Source organism: Geotrypetes seraphini, chromosome 12, assembly GCF_902459505.1.
Source record: "Geotrypetes seraphini chromosome 12, aGeoSer1.1, whole genome shotgun sequence".
NCBI classification, from domain to species: Eukaryota; Metazoa; Chordata; class Amphibia; order Gymnophiona; family Dermophiidae; genus Geotrypetes; species Geotrypetes seraphini.
Genome location: NC_047095.1, coordinates 18,248,845 through 18,270,701, shown reverse-complemented (window position 1 = coordinate 18,270,701; position 21,857 = coordinate 18,248,845). Strand labels below are relative to the sequence as shown.

Here is a 21,857-nt window from a genome sequence, read left to right as displayed (position 1 = left end):
AGGACCAACTTTCCAATGTAAGCAGGTCCTGCGCCATATAATTCTGTAAACTGCATTCACTTACTATATTACATAGTTTGGCGTCATCGGCGAATAGTGTTATTTTACCTTGAAGCCCTTGAGTCAGATCCCCTATGAATATGTTGAAAAGGAGTGGACCCAGGACCGAGCCCTGCGGCACTCCACTGGTCACCTCCGATGTTTTAGAGAGGGTACCATTAACCACCACCTTCTGAAGTCTGCCACTCAGCCAATCATTGACCCATGCAGTTACTGTCTCTCCTAACCCCATCGATTCCATCTTGCTTAGCAGCCTGCGGTGTGGGACACTGTCAAAAGCTTTCCTGAAGTCCAGGTACACGACGTCCAAAGACTCTCCCAAGTCCAACTTTCTTGTTACCCAGTCAAAGAAGCTGATGAGATTGGATTGGCAGGACCTACCCTTGGTGAATCCATGCTGACTGGGATCCCGAAGATTCCCTTCATTCAAGATCGTGTCCAATTTGCTTTTAATTAGTGTTTCCATGAGTTTGCACACTATTGATGTGAGACTCACCGGTCTATAATTCGCAGCCTCTGCCCTGCAACCCTTTTTATGCAGAGGAACGACATTAGCTAATTTCAAGTCCAGGGGAACTTTCCCCTTACTTAGGGAGAGATTGAATAGCTCAGCCAACGGTTTCGCCAGGACATCGCTCAATTCTCTGAGCATTCTTGGGTGCAAATTGTCTGGTCCCATGGCTTTGTTCACCTTAAGTCTTGCCAGTTCACTGTAAACTTCACTTGGTGTGAACTCAAAATTCTGAAACGGGTCTTCTGTGCTTTGTGTTGCCTTCAACTGGGGACCGTGTCCCGGTGCCTCACAGGTGAAGACTGAGCAGAAGTATTCATTCAGTAGTTCGGCTTTATCGGAATCTGCTTCCACATAACTTCCGTCCGGTCTTCTAAGGCGTACTATCCCGCCTGTGTTCCTTTTTCTGTCACTAATATACCTGAAGAAGGATTTGTCCCCCTTTTTAATGTTTTTTTGCCAGAATTTCTTCCACTCAAAGTTTTGCCTCCCTAACTGCCATTTTGACCGCTGTAGACCTGGTCCTATATTCTACTTTTGCCTCTCTTTTCTCCGTGCGCTTGTAGGAGAGAAACGCTTTTTTCTTCTCCTTAATGAGGTGCGAGATCTCCGCGGTGAACCATTGGGGTTTATTGTTTCTTTGTCGTTTATTTACTGATTTTATGAAGCGGCTAGTTGCTTCATGTATGGTTGATTTCAATGTTAATCACTTAGCTTCTACATCATCGGTCTCCGCTTGGTCCTGCAGCGTCTGATGGACGAAATCATGCGTGCGAAGTCTGTGCCCCGGAAATTGAGTACCTTTGTTTTCGTGTTTGATCTAGGGAAGCCTTTCCTAAGGTTGAACCATACTATATTGTGGTTGCTGGAGGCTAGCGTATCTCCTACTGAGACCTCTGAAACGCTTTCCCCATTGGTGAGTACCAGGTCGAGGATCGCCTGGGCCCTAGTGGGCTCCGTTACCATTTGTTTGAGACGTGCTCTCTTTATGGAGGTTAAGAGCCTCCTGCTACCGCTGGTTGTCGCTGAAAATGAGTTCCAGTCTGCATCAGGCAAATTGAAGTCCCCTAGCAGTACAGCTTCTCCTCGTAGAGTGATATTCTCTATGTCTTCAATTAATTCTGCGTCCATGTCTCCCAGTTGTCTTGGGGGTCTGTAAACCACACCTAGATACAGGCATTTTTCTCTGCCTTTTGCCAGGTTTACCCAGAGGGATCCTGGTGGTTTTGATGTCCTCTTTAATGTATAGAGCTACCCCCCCTCCTAACCTGCCCTCTCTGTCCTGACGAAGTAGATTGTAGCCCAGTATAGCCATATCCCACCCATGTGAGTCCGTGAACCAAGTTTCAGATATTGCCACCACATCTAGGTTGGCATTCCTTATTTAAGCCTCCAATTCTAGAATTTTGTTACCTAAACTGTGTGCATTGACATACATGGCCCTCCATATCTTGTGTTTGCTAAGTCCCTGTGAGGCGTATCCTACCCGAGTCGGTGTGACTCCCAAAGAACTGTTTGCAATGTGGGTTCTTACCTTGGACATGGAAGCGGAGTTTCGACTCACCTCATCAGGATAATTCCTTTCTGCACTAATATGTGAATGGGTACCCTCCCCCGACTTACCTAGTTTAAAGCCCTGTGAAGCAGGCGGGCTAGTCGGTGTCCGAAGACGTTCTTACCCCTACTGGTCAGATGGAGTCCGTCTGGTCCCTGAAGTCCTTGTAGCGCTTCCCCATGGTTTAGGAATCCGAAGTTCATATCCCAGCACCATCCCTGTAGCCACTCGTTCGTCCTCAGGATACGTTCATCTCTGGCTCTTCCCTTGCCTCTAACTGGGAGGATCGATGAGAAAACCACCTGCGCTCCTGTCTGCTTCAGCCTCTCACCCAGTGCTCCAAAGTCTCTGGTGATGGTCTCCGGTGTGTTCCTGGCAGTGTCGTTGGTTCCTATGTGGACAAGAAGCATAGGAAAGTGGTCTCGGGGCGTGAGTAGTCTATCCAGACTGGCGGTGACATCTCGTATCCTGGCTCCAGGCAGACAGCAGACCTCCCTAGATTGCATATCCGGTCTGCAAATTGGTCCCTCGGTGCCCCTCAGCATGGAATCCCCGATGACTATTACGGTATTATTACGGGACTATTAGGTACGGCCTAAAAAATTCTTCTTTACTGCCTTGAGAACAGAAAATGCCCCTATTGATCTTTGGAAGAGAAAACCTCTGTTTCCTTTCCTCCCAAGAAACAGAAAAATGCAATATTATGATTAATTATTGCTATTTTCATGTCATAAAGATAACTCTTGATTTTTTTTAAGATGCCAACAAATCATTGGGGGTCATTTACTAATAGCAAGCAGTAACTTTGTTAGTACACATTACGAGGGGGTTCTGAAAAGTTCTCAGCCCAACCAAGACGAGAATGACGTGGACATTGTTCAATCAATGATCTGAAAGAATGTCACTACAAAGAATTTCATTTCTGGAAACTGGCATTTAACAAACTAAGATAACACTCTTTTCAGCTACAGTGTCAAAATAATGCTCAGAATTTAAGAAGTCGGTTGGTTGGGCTGAGAACTTTTCAGCACCCCTACATACTTATCTGTTTTGTACAATGGGCCTTGCAGTAAATACCTCATATTCCTTTATAGAGAAAATAAGCAAAATATCAAGAGTACAAGAATATAGAAAATATAAGTATATATCTTTAGGCTTTAGAAATCAATTAAATATGACCTTCCACTACTCAAGAATACCTGAAAAACTAGTATAGCAATTCAAAAGCACATCTGTCCTTCATTCTAACATCAGCAGATTGAAAATGCCTGCAGCGGCCGTATTGTTGATAAAATAGTTCAGCAAAATTTGTTTTTATACTCTACACCAATCAAGAACATACAGGCTGTGAATATATGGTCAATACTGAACCTAGCATTTAACTTTAAACCTATACGTTATTTGGCCAACATTCACCACACCACTACTATGCAGTTGTAAGAGATAATTTTATAACAGAATGCCTCTGTGAGAAGTCCAAAGAAGCATCTATTTTAAGCATATGTTACAAAGGAAATTAGGAGGCAAAGAGCTGCAATTTGACCTTTACGGAGAACATCTTAATCCTGTTTGAAAGATACATGCTCTATTACAACTAATATCTCTATCCGGGAAATGCAATATAAATTTAGGTTGATACTCTATGGGCTCCTTTTACAAAGGTGCGCTAGCGGTTTTAGTGTACGCTAAAATGCCGCACGCGCTAGCCAGGCGATAAGTTTTCGGTTAGCGTGCGCTAATCTTGTGCGTGCGCTAGTTTTCTCTATCTTTTATGTACACAGTGCTTTTATTGTACACATCTGTTAAATATTTCTGTACTTTATCTTTAAAAATTAATAAAAATTTTTGAACAACAACAAAAAAATAACGCTAGCGCACCTTTGTAAAAAGAGCCCTATATGTCACCATGTCAAGCATTCAAGGCAACTTTCTGCTCCCATGATAAAATTTATGGAATGTGTTCAAGAGAATGTTATTTAATGGAAGGATGGGTGGGGTAAAGATACTGTATGTATATATTTATAAGATGAAAATGCGTTTTGTGATTTATTCTCTGATTGTTAATATGTATATTGCATTGTTAAGTTTTTAGGAAAATTAATAAAATATTTACCACAAAAAAAAAGAGAATGTTACATTAAGCCATATGTTCTGGGTGTGCTCTCAAGTGTGTGGATTTTGGACTTCTACATATGAACATATTACACATATTTGGAGCTGGTGAGTGCATACTAAATCAGGACTTGGACGACCTAATTGCTAGGACATCCAAGTGCTGATAATGAAAACCACCTTTCTGAACATCTAGTGAGGTGTCCCAGTCTCTGTGCATCCAGAGCTTGAGAGGGGCGTGGTAGAGGTATGTTATGAGAGGGATTTGGGCGTACATAAGAGCGGGTTACACTTGGACATCTTGCAACGATAACTGAACATTTTCCAAGATGTCCTGGGCAGAACATAGAAGTTTGGAGCTAGATCTGTTTTAGAAGATGCCATAACTGCCCAGATGACCATTGTCAAGGTAAGACACCCCCATACTCCCCCAATTCTCACTGACCCACCACACAAAAATGAAAACAAAAAGGTACATACTTGTCTCTAAAACAGCAGCATCTCGTATGGGAAAGCCTAGCAGAGCAGCACACAGATGTCTTAAGTAGCCTTGTGGATGGGCTAATGAACCATAGACAGGAGAACCTAGGTCCATCTATGGTATTAAGTATGAGCTTATCAAAACCCAACCAAACCCTACTATACCGCCATAAAGGTGCCACCTGCATCCATAAGGGTTACTGGGGTGGTGGAAGTTTTGGAGAATTCATGGAGGGCTCACTATAAATTATAAGGGGGCTATGGTGAGATATACATCTGACACCCTTTATGTGAAGTTCAAAGCAGTGCCCTCTAAGGTGTCCCACTGCCCTGTTGGGATGTCTATGTAATCAAACCATTACTATTACGAAGCAAGACTAAACAATTTGCAGCTCTACACTCTCAAGGAACGCAGGGAGAGGGGAGACATGATTGAGACGTTTAAATACGTCACCGGACGTATAGAAGTGGAAGATAACATTTTCCTTCTCAGAGGCCCCTCAACCACAAGGGGGCACCCGCTCAAACTCAAGGGCGGGAAATTTCACGGCGACACCAGGAAGTATTTCTTCACGGAGCGAGTGATTGATCAATGGAACAAGCTTCCAGTACAGGTAATCGAGGCCAGCAGCGTGCCAGATTTTAAGAATAAATGGGAGGCATGATTCCAGCATCACTTTTTTAGGCGCCTAGTAATTTCTCTTAAGTCCATTTTTAAAAGGCACTTTGGACATAACTTAGGCTGGCCTAAGTTAAGATACTGTTTATAGAATATGGGCCTATGAGTGTATAGAATAGTCAGAATACCCATGATCTGCCCATGTGAAGTTATACGCTAGACAATTTGCCCTTGCAGTTTATGGAATAGGGTCATAACTCACGTACGTAACTAGAAATTAGGGACAATTACTGATAGTTAAGACTAATTAGTGATAGTTATCACCAAATAAGCATCAATGAAGGGCAAAATAAGTAAATAATTACCCACCTAAGTGGTATTATTCCATAACTATGTACACAATTTCATAACTGTGTGCACCATTTATAGTATTAGAGGGATAATGCCTTTCAGTTCTTAGAATATTTTTGCTATTAATTTCTTATACAAGTCCATCAAGAACTAATCGATTCACATCAGGATTGCGTTTTAAAATTATAGTCTCTCTTAATTCACTTTCCTTCCTTCCTAAACCAAATATCTTAAAATGCTCTGCAATGCTGCTTTCTCTAAATCTAAGAGGAGGACTAGTTTAGGGACTGTCACACAACACCATTTATGGACTGCAAAAGGCTTTCTTTTGCTTTAATGTGACAGATCAGTCAGAATTGTGGCACATACCATTTAAAAATATTGATTCCAATGTGACATCAAAGGCTCTAGAGTCAACCATTATTCTCTTCACTTGTCACAAACAGAAGTGATTAATTGTGAAATGCTGAACTGCCAAAGCTGTACACAGCTTATCACCTCAAATTAGCAACCAGTATCGTTTAGTAAGTCTGCAAGAGAATGGAGAACTAAATCTTTCACGTGCATAATCTGAAAACATTTTCTGCTTTGTAAACTATGAATTAAAAAAAAAGTTTTAATTTCTTTAAATGAAGAAATAGACCATTTACGATGTCTGGATAATGAACAGCAACATTCTCTGTCCCTGTCCCCACCCCTCAAGAGAATAACACATTTTATGTTGGTTGTTTCAGCAAAAGCTAAATAATGCCAGCCATATAACTGTAAAAAAATGGTATATAGCGTGAATTAAACAATATTTCAGCTCTTTAGTTCATGCAGAGGTTACCTGCTGGAGGGTATAAAGGTTTGATTAGGTTTGTGTCTTACATGAGAAATTTTAAAGGGAAGCATATAACTCCTTTAATATATGAGTGCAACAGTTGCAGATAGCTTTCTCTAGTGTCCAGGTGGGAAAGCTTTCAGTCCCCATTACTATAATAGATAGGTGGAAAATAACAGGTAGGAAATCATATATCTCCCCTGTACCAATAGCAATTTAAAAACCCTAAAATCTATTTATTGCTTAGACTTTCACTTCTCTTGTTTTCAATAGTCTTTCACTGTATATTTGAGATAAGATACTGTTGTACATTCAGCTTTTCCTCTTTTTTTTTTTTTTCTTTTAAATTTTGCTGACTTCAGTTTTGGAACAAAACCAGTAGTAAAAGCTTTTGCTGAATTTGTTGTGTACAAACAGGAAAAAGTGATATTATTATATTTTAGTGACACTTTTTAGCATTAGGACAAAATATAGCGCTAACTAGAATTTTATTACTGTTCATTACAGGGGTCGTTTTATAGCAGGGTGCCTAGACCGCGAAGATGTAATTTATAAATAAAAGATAAGTACCTATGTGCTATTACAAAACCGATCCACTAATGAGAGGAACAGAAACACACCTGCCTATATGGTTGGCATGGTGGAAATTTAACAACCAGTGTTTAAGCATGGGTGACCGGGGCCCACGCAGAGTGGTGGGCATGGCTCTGGCCACCTTGTTGGACAGTGGATGGCCTGTGTGGGTCTTTATCTGCAGTCATTTTCTGTGGTACTGTGGAAGAGCATTTTTCATCAGAAGTGGCTTGAATCTTTATTGAAGGATAAGGTTTTAGGTTTATTTACCTCCCCTTTTACTAAGCCGAAGTAGAGGTTTCTACTTCAGCCCAGAGCGCTAAATTCTCTGATGCTCATAGAATTCCTATGAGCGTCAGAGCAGCATTGGAGTATTTAGCACCCTAGGCTATGGTAGAAACCTCTATTGCAGCTTAGTAAAAGAGGGACTTAGGCCCTCTTTAACTAAGGCACGCTAACCGATTAGTGCATGCTAATTGATTTAGCGCGCACTAACCGCTAATGCGTGCATGCTAGTCTATGGATGCGTTAGCGTTTAGCGCGTGCTAATCGGTTAGCGCACCTTAGTAAAAGAGGGGATAAGTTTTCTAGCCCATCCTTCCAGGGTATCCCAGAACAGGTTACATATTTATCTTGACAAACACATAAAAAATTAGCACCCCTCCCCCCTTTACAAAACTGCAAAAGCGGTTTTTAGCACAGGCTGGAAGCCGAATGCTCTGCGCTGCTCCTGACGCTCATAGAACTCTATGAGCATTGGGAGCAGCACAGAGTATTCAGTGTACCGGCCTGCGCTAAAAAAGCTCTTTTACGGTTTTGTAATACAATAATACCATCATAATAAATCTAAGCTTAAATTTCACATTCTCATCAAAATTTTAAATCCAATGTACTATTTCTAGTTAAATCATATTTACAATACTTCTAAACAACGAACTTAGCCATTTATCTAGAAACCAGACAAATGTGGGTTTAACAGTTCTTTGAAAAAAAACCAACAACCCAAACCATCAAATTGTCTAGCGATCTGATGAAAGAAGGGAGTTGGTTCCATAGCTTAATCACAAGCATGTCTTCCCTTTCATCCAGGTGTTTCTAGCAGTTGTCGATGTTGTGTATTAGAACAGTTTATGTACTATGGGATTTTCTAAAACCTGATTGATATATACTGTATAGAATATTCCTTGCTTTTCAACATAATTTTGCAGCTATGCTTGGAGTACTTTTTCTAGGATCTTAGAGGTAAATGGCAGATTAGAGACAGGTTGATAGTTACTTGGTGTTGTTTTTATTTTTAAGATGGGGTGGACTACTGCAGATTTCCAGCTTCTAGGTACTATACTGGAATGTAAGGATACACTTATTAGGGGCAGAATTGATTGTGGGTATGCCTATTTGATAGATATTAAAAGATCAGGGGAGCAAGTCTGCTATTAAGCTAAGGTCATTATATGTAACGGTCTCAAAGTGCCTCAGAGTATCGGTCCTAGATCCCTTTATGACTGAAAATATTGTTTTTATTTACTCATTTCAACAGTTTTCTACAATTGTTTTATATTGTACACCATTTAGACATTTGTTTTGATAGACGGTATATCAAAAATAAACAAATTTGAAACTTGATAATAGTGCTGTGGTACTCGCTAGTCATTTTGTATCCATGTCTATCTCTTATGGCTTTCCCTTCATAGAACTGCGAGATCATGGCGTGATTCTCAAAATCATTGCTGTTAGTACTGCAGACATTCAGACATGTCATCAGTGGTTCTGGGAGAGAGGCATCCCTACTCACTGTTTGCCCTCAAAAATAGGGAGGTTTCCATTCCACCAGAGCAAGTGACTAGCCGTTGTGCCCCATAATCCTGCCTGCCCCTCCTCCTCCAAAACATAAAAAAAGCTTTCACAGAGCAAGAGTAGCACAGAGAGGGACATGAAGTACATAAGAACATAACATAAGAACATAAGCAATGCCTCCGCTGGGTCAGACCTGAGGTTCATCGTGCCCAGCAGTCCGCTCATGCGGCGGCTCAACAGGTTCAGGACCTGTGCAGTAATCCTCTATCTATACCCCTCTATATCCCCTTTTCCAACAGGAAATTCTCAAATCCTTTCTTGAACCCCAGTACCGTACTCTGCCCTATTACCCCTCTGGAAGCGCATTCCAGGTGTCCACCACACGTTGAGTGAAGAAAAACTTCCTAGCATTCATTTTGAATCTGTCCCCTTTCAACTTTTCTGAATGCCCTCTTGTTCTTTTATTTCCGAAAGTTTGAAGAATCTGTCCCTCTCTACTCTCTCTATGCCCTTCATGATCTTGTAAGTCTCTATCATATCCCCTCTAAGTCTCCTCTTCTCCAGGGAAAAGAGACCCAGTTTCTCCAATCTCTCAGCATATGAAAGGTTTTCCATACCTTTTATCAAACATGTCACTCTCCTCTGATCCCAATCAAGTATCGCCATATCCTTCTTAAGGTACGGCGACCAATATTGGACGCAGTACTCCAGATGCGGACGCACCATCGCCTGATACAACGGCAGGATAACTTCTTTCGTTCTGGTTGTAATACCCTTCTTGATTATACCTAGCATTCTATTCGCTATCTTAGCGGCCGCTGCGCACTGTGCCGTCGGCTTCATTGTCATGTCCACCATTACCCCCAAGTCCCTTTCTTGGGTACTCTCATTCAATAACGTCCCTACCATCGTATAGCTGTACCTCAGGTTTCTGCTTCCCACATGTAGTACTTTATATTTCTCAACATTGAACTTCATCTGCCATCTCGTTGCCCATTCCCCCAGTTTGTTCAAGTCCCTTTGTAATTCTTCGCAGTCCTCTTTAGTCCGAGCTCTACTAAATAGTTTGGTGTCATCCGCAAATTTTATTATCTCGCACTTCGTCCATGTTTCTAGATCATTTATAAATATATTAAATAGCAGCGGTCCAAGCACCGAGCCCTGCGGAACACCACTCGTGACCTTCCTCCAGTCTGAGTAGTGGCCCTTCACTCCTATCCTCTGTTTCCTACCCGCCAACTAATTCCTGATCCATCTATGCACATCTCCTTTCACCCCATGGTTCTTCAGTTTCTGAAGTAGGCATTCATGGGGTACCTTGTCAAAGGCCTTTTGTAAATCTAGATATATGTTGTCTATGGGGTCTCCTCTGTCCATCCGTCTGTTAACTCCTTCGAAGAAGTGCAATAAGTTCGTTAGGCATGATCTCCCCTTGCAGAATCCATGTTGGCTGGTTATCAGAAGTTTGTTTCTTTCAAAATGTTCATCAATGTTGTCTTTTATCAGCGCTTCCACCATTTTCCCTGGAACCGAGGTCAGACTCACTGGTCTGTAGTTTCCCAGGTCACCTCTTTATCCCTTTTTAAAGATGGGCGTAACATTGGCTATCTTCCAGTCCTCCGGGATCTCGCCTGTGTTCAGGGATAGATTGCAAATTTGCTGAAGTAGTTTCGCTATTTCCTCCTTTAGTTCCTTCAGAACCCTTGGGTGGATTCCGTCCGGACCCGGGGATTTGTCAGTTTTTAATTTTTCTATCTGCCTGCGTACGTCCTCAAGGCTCATTTCCATGAATGTTAATTTTTCTGCTTGATTTCCATTGAAGAATTGCTCAGGTTCCGGTATGTTGGTTGTGTCTTTGTTTGTAAATACAGAGAAAAAGAACATGTTAAGTCTTTCCGTGACCTCTTTCTCCTCCTTCACCACTCCCTTCCTGTCTCCGTCATCCAGCGGTCCCACCTCCTCCCTAGCCGGCTGCTTCCCTTTAACATATCTAAAGAACGGTTTGAAATTTCGTGCTTCCCTGGCTAGCCTCTCTTCATATTCTCTTTTGGCTTTTCGAACCACACGGTGACTTTCTTTTTGATACTTCCTGTGCTCTTTCCAGTTCTCCTCAGTTTTGTACTTTTTCCATTTCCTGAATGAATTTTTCTTATTGCCTATCACTTCCTTCACTACTTTAATTATCCCTGCCGGGTCTTTTGTTCGACTCTTTTTGCACCCCTTTCTGAATCTGGGAATATGCAGATTTTGTGTCTCGCTCACTGTGTCCTTGATAAAAAACCAGGCATGTTCTACCATCTGCCATTTCTTGGAAGTGTTCCTAAGTTTCTTCCTTACCATTTCTCTCATTGCTTCATAGTTTCCTTTCTTGAAGTTGAAAGTAGTCGCTTTGGTTCTCTTTCCTTTCAGTATCCCTACCTCAACCTTGTACTTGATCATATTATGATCGCTGTTTTCCAATGGTCCCACTACTTTCACTTCCTTTGCAGGTCCCCTTAACCCATTTAGGATTAGATCCAGAGTGGTATATCCTCTCATTGGTTCTCTAACAAGCTGCTCCATGAAGCAATCTTGTGTAGCCTCCAGGAATTCTGTTTCCCTAGCGCATTTTGAGCTTCTAAGACTCCAGTCTATCCCGGGATAGTTAAAGTCTCCCATAATAACTGTGTTACCGCTATTGCATTCTCGCTTTATCTCGGCTTCCATTTCTTCATCGATATCTCTGGACGATAGTAGCGGCCCATCTTTATTTCAGGCCCTTTCCTTCCCAGTATTTTAACCCATAGCGATTCCAGATTGTTGATCGTCTCTGTTGTGTCCACTCTTGTCGATTGTATGCTTTCTTTTATGTATAGGGCTATTCCACCTCCTTTCTGTCCTGACCTGTCCTGGCGATAGAGCTTGTACCCTGGCAGTGCTGTATCCCATTTGTTTTCTTCATTCCACCATGTTTCAGAGACTCCAATGATGTCTATGTCCTCTGCATTGGCCATGGCTTCTAATTACCCCATTTTGTTTCTTAGGCTCCTTGCATTGGTATATATACAATTTAGATCCTGGTATTTTCTTGTCTTCATTTCTTTTCCCTGTGCTTCTATCTTTAGTTTTTTCTCCTGTGCTATAACCCTTCTAACCTCCTCTTCTGGGTTAGTCAACTCCTGTAATTTGCCCGTTGTTTCTTCCCAGCCTTTTTCCCCCTTAGTATCTTCACGAGATACCTTCTTCCGAATCATCAATGCTTTGTCAACTGTCAGCTTTCCCCTTCTTCTTAGTTTAAAGCCTGTTCTATTCCTCTCCTGACGTTGTTTGCTAGAAGTCTAGTTCTCGCCGCGCTCAGGTGCAGTCCATCTCTCCTGTAGAGCTTGCTCTTGCCCCAGAACGTTGTCCAGTTCCTCACGAAGTGAAACCCCTCTTCCTCACACCATCTCCTTCATCCATGCATTTATTGATTGTAGTTCCTCCTGCCTTTTCACATCTGCCCTCGGTACCGGTAGGATCTCTGATAATGCTATCTTCTGAGTCCTCATCTTCAACTTCCTTCCCAGAATCTTGAACTGTTCTATCAGTGTGCTTCTTCTGTAGTCTCTCCTGCTGACATCATTTGTCCCGATGTGGATCATTACTGTAGTCTCTTCCGTCTCCGCTCCTTCCAGGATCTTTCCCAATTTTGTCCACGATGTCCTTGGCTCTTGCTCCTGGGAGGCAGGTGACTAGTCTATCCTCTCTCCCTCCTGCTATGTAGCTGTCCACATGCCTCAGGATTGAGTCTCCCACTAGGATCGCTGACTTTCCCTTCTTCAATTTTTGCTTCGGTCTTAGGTCAATGTCCTTGGAGTGTTTTGCTGCTTCTTCTTCTATGTCCTCGGTGTGCTTCGCTGTTTCTTCTTCTGGGCATCGACTAGCCATTTTCTCCCCCTCGTACGGTGTTCATCTGTGGGCGTCTTCTTTGAGGTCATCTGTTTCTTGTTCTCCCTTCCATGTTGGTGTTGGTGTTGGTGTATCTTCACCTTTCATCTGAAGTTCGTCTTTCATCTGAAGTTCGTTCTCTTCCACCCTCCTCCTGTAGGCATCCTCGATGAATTTCTCGAGTTCCCTAACTTCCTCCTCAATGTGTCTCTCATTCATGAAGTCTTCAGCTGTCCTGATTGGGTCCTCCATAGTGTAAAGTCCTTCTAGCTCCTGTATCTTGTTCTCTAGTCGCTTTACTTCCTTCTTCAAGCTTTTCAGCTCCTGACACCGAGCACATACATATGACTGTCTTCCCGAAGGGAGGTAGTCATACATATGACAGTCTGTGAAAACACTGAAAAGCTCATCTTTTGGTTTCCCTCTGCTTCCATTGTTGTTCACGTTTTTCCGAAGTACTCTCTTTTAGTTCACTGGTTCTTTTATACCTGTGTGAGTGTGTGTATTCTTCTGTGTCTGCTGCTTGCTGATTCTTTACTCCTTTTGTTGTGTGTTTTGCCATGTATTCACTCCTAATGTGTCACGTCTGTCTAGTGTTGAGTATTGTTGTGTGTTCTGTGTTGGCTGATGCTCCTACTTTAAGATAACAGTTAACAGCTTACTTGTGACCTGCAGATGTTACGTGTGTGAGTGCCCTCTGTGTTTTGCTTATATGTTCTAATAGATTTTCTGCTGTGTTAGTTATTGGTTTTCTTACCTTGTCACCCTTCCTTGATGTACTGAATCTGCCCTTCTTGAGGCCCTTCGCAAAGGCGCTCTCGCTAAGGCAAGCGCCTTTGCCGCTCACCTTCGCCGCGCACCGAACGGCTGCGCGCCATTGGCCCCTCCCCTTTTAAAGGGGAGCTTCGGTGGCTGACGTCAGGGGTGGGCGGAGCTAACTCTCGCTGATCCCCTTAGTCTCCTGCCTCTTCTCTCCCCTTCTCAGCTTCGGTTTGCCTCCCTTCTGTCTGTTTTGTCCTTCTAAATCCTCTCTCTCTCTCCTCTGCTTTCTCCTGCTTGCCTGCTTGTAGAGGGAGACATCAAATTTCACTGAGAGGGAGGTGATAGAGAATGCACACAAGAGTCCAAGGGAGGCGCGGGTATTGTTTAAGATGGGTTGTTTCTGTTATAAGGTCCTATATGGAACAGCTCCTCCTTACTTGGTCAATAGATTCTCTTTAGCTTCATATAAACATAGCAGAAAAACTCATCTTTTGTTTAATTTTCCTTCTGTTCAGGGTTGTAGAAGCAAAAAAATGTCTTGATCACATTCTAGCGTACCAAGCAGCCTCCCATGACAAATAATTTTGAGCATTACTGCTCACAGCCTATTCCTATAAACATTTTAGAACACAGCTGAAGACCTATCTTTTCTCCAAGTATTTGATTAACTAACTTATTCTTTTTGTATTACATCTACTGTTAATAGTCTTTTGTAAACCGCGTTGAACTTGTGGTTATGCAGTTAATAGTAGTTTAAGCAATAAATGCTTACATAACAAGGCTCTTAGCTGTTATTAACATTGTTAATGGAGCCAAAGGTCACTTCAGACATTTAGAAGCTTGAGGATACAGAGTTATCTGAACCCAACAAAGATTTCTGGGACTGACTAGATGTTTTGGTCTGGGTGCAACATTTTAAAGAATAACCATTTCAGTGTCTATACCTCAAGGTAACAGGAGAAGTGGTCTGATGCCAGTGTCTTAGAGTCAGGGCAACCAGACTGCTTCCTAACTTTTCCCCTTATTTGTTCCCTTTTTCCCAAACCATCTCCTCTGGATGAAGATCTTTGAAAATCCTTACATACACCTAAGTTCTTAACATCCAGTCATGCCAGTTTTCTGCTTTATAGGAGCTTATCTGGATGGTTCTAGCCCTTTCACTTTCCTCTGCAGTGACAACAATCGTCAGGTATCAGATTTATTTATGTACGCCTTGGAAACAGAGAGGAAAGAGAACTGAGCATGAACTAGTTATTTAGCGTACGCTCAAGAAGCTGCATACTCAAATTGTTTAGCCAACGTATTTTTAGGATTCAGTGCACAAAAATAGTGTAAGTACATTCCTTTACACATTTTTTTTTTTTTACTGCCAACATATTAAACTTTCTCTTCAATTGCTCTTCAACTGGCTTTTCAGTGAACCCATTTTTGCAAGCCCATGACAAAATTGGTTTTGCCTGAACTTTATACACACGGCTTGCAGTAAAAGAAAGAGGGGAAGCGGGAAGAGGCAAACGGCAAAGTTAGAAAATGAAGAATGATGTAAGGAAGAAGATGAATTGAAAAACAGAAAAGAGTGAGAGAGACTGCGCATACAACTAAATGACAAAAGAATGAAAGATGTTACTAGATGTGACTAAAAAAAAAAAAGAAGTAGCTAGAAGAAAGAAAGCTAATGAGTGGTAGAAAGAAAGAAGAGCTGCAAGATCAGTAACGTGATTCAGGTTCAGAAAGCAATAAGGTGTAAAAAAAATGGGACAACAGATAAGGAAGCGGAACTCAAAAGAAAAGAACAGAGGAAGGAATGAACAAGCTCAAAGCATGTGCAACACGGAAAAGATTAGGAAGAATTACATTAGTGGGTCAGATCAATGTCAGAAGTCTTTAAAAAAAAAAAAAATCAAGACAGAGATAGAACCAGCTGCAGAATGAGTAAAGTGCAATAACAAAAAGCTGCATTAGGTAAAATGTTCCATTTTGCTTTGTGAGAAAGTAGATAAGTAGTCCAATAGGTTAGAGTAGCAGCACAAAAAGCAGAGAAACCCAGATCCCAATCCCAAATCTCTCACTTATTCACCTTGGACAATTTGTTCCATTCACCACTGCCTTTGTTGCAGCCGTGGAGGATGATGTGCTCACCTGTGAACGGAATTGCAGATGCAAATATGTCGGCTCATTAGCACACATTATCGCAGTTGAGAAAAATAGTGCATCCTACTTGGCCTTTTAGTGCATGCAATTCCGTTTCTAGGTTTTATGCAAAATCGCCTAATGAGCTCAAAAGTCATGTAAATGTGCTAATTAGTGATTCATGTGTAGGTTACTTTGCAAGCATAAAATTGCTCATAACGGCACAGCTTGGAGTCCTATTTTTAACCGCTATTGTCTTGTTGAACTGTGTCCGTGACAACATGCTACCTGGATCTCATAAGGTGAAACATAAATTGCGTTTACATTACAGAATACTGCACATATTATGTTAACATTTGAAAAAAATATCCTTGATTGCTGCTTGCTTAAAAATTTCCATCAGCAATACTTATTTGCTCACTTCAGCCCCCAATGACAAGTACAAAAGTTGCCTCTTATGATTTGAATCACTAATTTGGCAGCAGCTACCGAAAATGATGCTAATTGATGCTATTTTTCAGTGTTTATCTGGCAGAAAAAGAAAGGCAACAATTCTAAGAATAATTCAGTATTAGTAAAATCAAAGACTCTATTTACAAATTGTGCTATGCTAATATTCAGTGCCAGATGTATTGTTTAGCGTCTCCTTCATGTCCGTTTTTAGCAGACAAATCAGTCATATGTACTTATGGATGAACGCATCTGGAAGCAGAAACTAATGTGTGATCATTGCTAATGTGATAGTACAATAGATTCTGAGCACCATTTCCATCTTTGCAGACAATTTTAGTTTCAGTGTTTGTCTAATGGAATGAATATAGAAGTAGGTGCATCTCGATTACAAGTAGGAGGCGGTTCTAAAAATTCTCCAAACCTTGATTTATTGCTAGGGTCACTTTAGCTTGACCCACTGCATCTAGTTACTTCTGAGATTTGGCTTTAAAACATGTACGGTACATGAGTAGTGCATGATTCTTTTTATATTCCACTCTTTAACTTACAATACAATAGAATGAGTCATTCGTGATGTCAGTGACAAGTATATTGGATAGCAAAAGGGCCCTAAAACCTTGTGGACTGATTGGGCAGAAATATTTGCCGGGAGGGAAGGGGGCTGAAACTGGGGCTGGGGGGAAGGGGGCTGAAACTGGGGCTTTCTGCTGGCGGTGATGAAAGGGCGCTTACTATCTGTTCATTTTGCTGGCCCCTTTAAGAGATCACTTGGAAGAAATTAGGTGTGGCTTGGAGAACTGCAAGCCATGGTATAATATTTACATAGTAATAAGCTGCTTTACATGCAGTTGTGTGTTTTTCATCTTATTACTATAAAACACAGGGTGATTTATTTATTTTTTTTTACCACATTGTAAACTCCTCTGTTATCTGTCTGCCCATAGGCAGCAGAACAGTTTGGTTTTGGGGGGCCCAGGAGTTCTGCTCTAGCCCCAGCAGAATCTTGCGGCTTGGCCGTCACCAGCTCTCAACTCCACCTCCTATCTCCTCCTGGCATTGTATTTTAAATCTTCAGGGCAGCCGCCATGCAGCGTCAACGAGCAGGCCTGCCCCCGGAAGTAGAATGAAGGGTTCCGGGGCAGGCCAGCACGTTGACATTGTGTGGCGGCTGCCCCAAAGATATAAAGTGCAATATATCGTGAAATGGGTGGGAGGGTGGATATCAATTGTTGACCGCCAATTTTGGGGGAGGCCATGGCCCCTGTGGCTTCCCCTGTTCCAATGTCTGTGTGCCTGCCAATTTATGTTGCAGCTCGCTGATTCTACTTACCTCTCTTGTGAACCACTTAGAATTGAAAGGCTTTTGCGGTATATAAATAACAATTTATGTTATGTTTTATAGCGTTCTTTTAGGACACCACACCCAGTGTTAAAGCCCTTTTATACATGTTAAGGGGCAAATAACACAGGTTAATGCCCCAACACAGCTTGATAAAGGGTTAATTTAAGAGGAGTAGTTATCAACCTGGGCTACTATTAAGATGGATTTTACAGTAAATCATACTGTTTTAGCATAGGTCCCATTTTACGTAATTACAGTATGCTGATGTTTTATTAAATCTTGGTATACCGTGGGTTCCAAAGATAAAGAAATAGACCTAGTTATGAATGACCCAAGTTAACAGTAAAATAACCCATCTTAAAGATAACTCATTTTGAAAACTTCCTCCCAAGTGCGTCCTTTTTTGTGTAAAGACATTATTTTCCCTTAATTAGTTTCTAGCACTAAGAGATTGCACAGAACTATTTGGCATATGATACATGGAAGAAAAGGACCAAACTATTTTGCAGCTCCCTGTGCTAAAAGGCGTAAATTGAAATCTGTGTTGTGCCCCATCTCACACTAAATCACAGTGAACGTAAGCTATTTGTACAGTATTTTGCTTCGGGGATCCTGGGTCACCGTTAAGAATGAACAAAGAACACTGCACACAGATTCAGCAAATTCTGCCTCAGCGACTTGGAAAACTATTGTGATAGTGCTTCTTGTCAAGCACATAATGCAATTTTTTCCCCTCAATAAAACTAAACACTTGAGGCAATTTTAGCTTGTCTCATTTTCTATTTTTTAAATATTAAATTTTTAAAGTAGGCAGACCTGAAAATTTCAGGCCAGCGATCTATTTCGTGTATCTTTAGCTCTAGTGTGAGAATGACTGATGTACTGACACTAGGGTGCCAAAGAGACACACAATTGATCTCTGTTAAAATCCTACCTGTCCACAAGCCAAGCCCATTCCTCTCTCTCCCATGCCATGGGGGCACGACAAATTCAACTCCAAGGCATCAGCTCCTGAAGCCTGTAAAACATGCAAAAAGAATAATCAAAAATGAAAATAAATAATTTTTTTTTGTAATCTCATCTTGATGCAGCTGAACCGCATCCTGCAACTGTTCAGTGACCATAAGCTTCTGTTCTTAAAACAAAACAAAACAAAAAATGGTAGACACAAACAACAAACTTCACATGGAAGAAGAAACACCTATATGACATATACATTTATATGAATATAAAAACATATATTAAGGGGGAGATTCATCAAAGGTCACTAACGATTGGCACATGCTAAGTGCTAAGAAGCCCATAGGAATATAATGGGTGTCTTAGCATTTAGGCCCAGATTCAGTATAGGACACCCAGTCTCAGAAGCTGCCTAAGTGGCTTTTGAGAATCGCACATGGGTGTCTTATAGAGAATTGCACATAAGCCCGCCTATCTAACCGACATCCATGTCAGAGGCGCTGGTTAGAGAATTGCTGCAAGGTATCTCCCTGTTGTGATAAGTTTAATGGCAAACCGTCCCCACCCCCCGTGAAGACTACCAGCAGGAGGGATTCTGGAACATACACACACACCCAAACATCGTGCGGCAAAAGGAATGCCCAGTCCATCCTGCCGGAACCTCCCCACCCATTCCCGTACATCGCCGGTAGGAGGGATGCCCAATCCCTCCTGCTGGAACCCCCCCTCGTACATTGCCAGCAGGAGGGATGCCCAATTCCTCCTGCTGGAAACCCCCTCTTGTACATTGCCGGCAGAAGAGATACCCAATCTCTCCTGCCAGAATCCTCCCACCCCAATCGAACATAGCGGGCATCCACCTCTCCTCCACCCCCCTGTACCTCCCCATCTTAGATCGTTGGCCAACCAGAGGCATCCTTCCTGCCTTCAGCCAGCAGGCCTGCCTTCTCAAGAATTGTGGGCATGCACCGGGGAGGGTCTTTAGGCCCTGATTGGTCCAGGAGGGGCATTAGGCTCTTGGGCCAACCGAACTCTTAGGCCCAAGTCACAGTGCATTCTGGGATGCACTGGGAGTGGCCTAAGATTCTGATTTGCCAGATTCCTTAGGCCACTCCCATTGGGGGAGGGTTTGTGGGTGCTGGGCAGGAGGGACTGGGCATCCCTCCTACCGATGATATACCGGGGAGGGGAGGGTTCCTGCCGATGATGTAAAGGGGTGATGGGGGATTCCAGTAAGAGGAACTAGGCATCCTTCCTGCCGGTGATGTATGGGGGAACAGGGGTCCACAATTGCGCCACTAAACCTATTGCAGCAGGGAGATCCCTTGCCACGTCTGCTTACAATGTAGGCCAGCATCACTTAAGCGGCCATTGGTTACCACATAAAAACAGGATAGACATGTATGCGATCCCATTTATGTGTGGCTGACACCAAACCTAAAATGCTCTCAAGATAGCCAGCTTTGCATTTGGTGCTAACCACAATATTAAGTGGCACTTAGACGTTGATGCTGGTTCTTGGGGGTGGGAGCTCACATATCGAGTCAACGCTCGGTTTGTGAGGCAAGATTTGCGAGAGTGTTTTGCTTGTCTTGCAAAACACTCGCAAACTGAGATTTGATTGTATTTTGAATCAGCTGCAATTTATTTTTAACCATTTTTGAGTTCAAATGCAAAGAATTACAATAGAGTTGTGATAATATTAACATTTGAACTACCAATACAAAATGATGCTCAAGAAAGTAAGATTTCACCAATCTCAACTGTCTTATTACATACATGGTTTTCTTCCAAAAATTTGCGATTTGATCCTTGTATTTCTGTCTATTTTCAGCCATGTTTGACATAGCTGGCCAAGCCGATATTCATAGGCTGACTGGCTAAATCATAGCGGCTAAAGACTGACCTTCTAATTAGGCAGTTCTGGCTGGCTGCTAAACCTAGCTTGTTATTGTTGCTGACTGTGTGATATAGCCACTGATTCAGCGGGAGATAGCCAGAAATTCAGCGGGAGATATCCATAAATCTCCCATTTAGCCAGCCAGGATCCATTCCTGGCTGAATATTGGGTGTAGTTAACAATATGGACCACTGTTAAGATGTGTTATTTTACCATTAATTCATACCATTTCATTTTATACAATGAGACTTAAGGCTTGATTCTATAAATGGCACCTACATTGTAAGCGCTGCTCGGTGCGTTTGTCAATCAATCACTAGGCGCCCATTTACAGAATCCCACCTAGCAGTGCCTAAGTGTGCTTAGGCTTCGCCAGGGGCCTTAGAAGTAGACACTGGTATATTAGTTCAGGGTTTTCCTGGTCTAATTTACTGGCGCCTAACTCGAAAGCCCAGTAATGAGTAAGTCAACTATGTCTATTCTCTGCTCCTAACCATGCCTACTTTTCAGGTAGACATAGTTAGGCATCAGAGGGTGTCTCAACTTAGGTGTCGCAAAGTGCGCATGGAATTCCATGCCTAACTTTTATTTTTAATTTTTTAAAAATCAATTATTCAATTAACTTCAATGGCATAGCATGCCATTGAAGTTAATTGATTGACTTTAGGTTAGGCATGGATTTTAGTTAGGCATTGCTAGGCGGACTCAATTACAATGTCTATATGAGTGTTGAGAGCAGCGTGAATCATTCAGCATGGCTCCCTGTGCTAATAACCACTATCATGGTTTAGTAAAAGGGGGGGGGGGGTAAGTTTCTAACAAAAATAATTTTGAATAGTAGGAGTTTCTCTGGATAATGGGAAGTCAACCAATTTTCAGGTAAGTTGTTTCTCCCAATACAAGCAAGAGTTCACTTCAAATTCTATTGCCTACTATTCAAAGCTATTAATGGAGACAGCCCAACCTACTGCAACAACTGACTAATTCAAGCCACCTCAACCAGACACAGGAGAACCCACTCACTATTCACACACCCGCCAACCAAAAATGTCAAACGAAGAAAACTATATGACAACCTAATGGCCACCAGAGCAGCAAACCTAGACAGACAAATCACCAATCTGCTGTATTCGACCACAGACTACAAAACCTTCAAAAAAGAAACTAAAACTCTACTCTTCAAAAAATACATAAAACCTATTTAACACGACCAGTTCCTTCCCAAGTTCTACCTACTACACTGTTTACTCCTAACAAATCTAAAATGTTCAAATTACTCAACATGCATTACCTTAATTTCTTGACAATTCTTATGTAATCCGCCTTGAACTGCAAGGTAATGGCGGAATAGAAATCACTAATGTAATGTATTGTAATGTAGAAAGAGAGACATCTAAAGCCAGGAAATTTTCAGATAATGCATTTTTTTCTAGATAATATTAACATGGGCTAAAGCACATATTCTGCTGGTAATGGAAAATTTTTGATAATTGGTCTCTGCCTAAAAGATATTCTATTGGTCTGAA

At 41.9% G+C, this 21,857-nt stretch overlaps 1 protein-coding gene across 2 annotated transcripts in view; it reads right to left on the bottom strand.

Moving 5' to 3' along the window:
• The window catches only part of DPYD (dihydropyrimidine dehydrogenase), a 1,270,977-nt gene that overhangs the window by 297,754 nt on the left and 951,366 nt on the right, over positions 1–21,857 (bottom strand). For both annotated transcript variants that reach the window (XM_033915764.1, XM_033915765.1), the window contains one exon: positions 18,406–18,489. In XM_033915764.1, the coding sequence (XP_033771655.1) occupies positions 18,406–18,489 (84 nt within the window). The remainder of the gene's footprint in view (positions 1–18,405; positions 18,490–21,857) is intronic.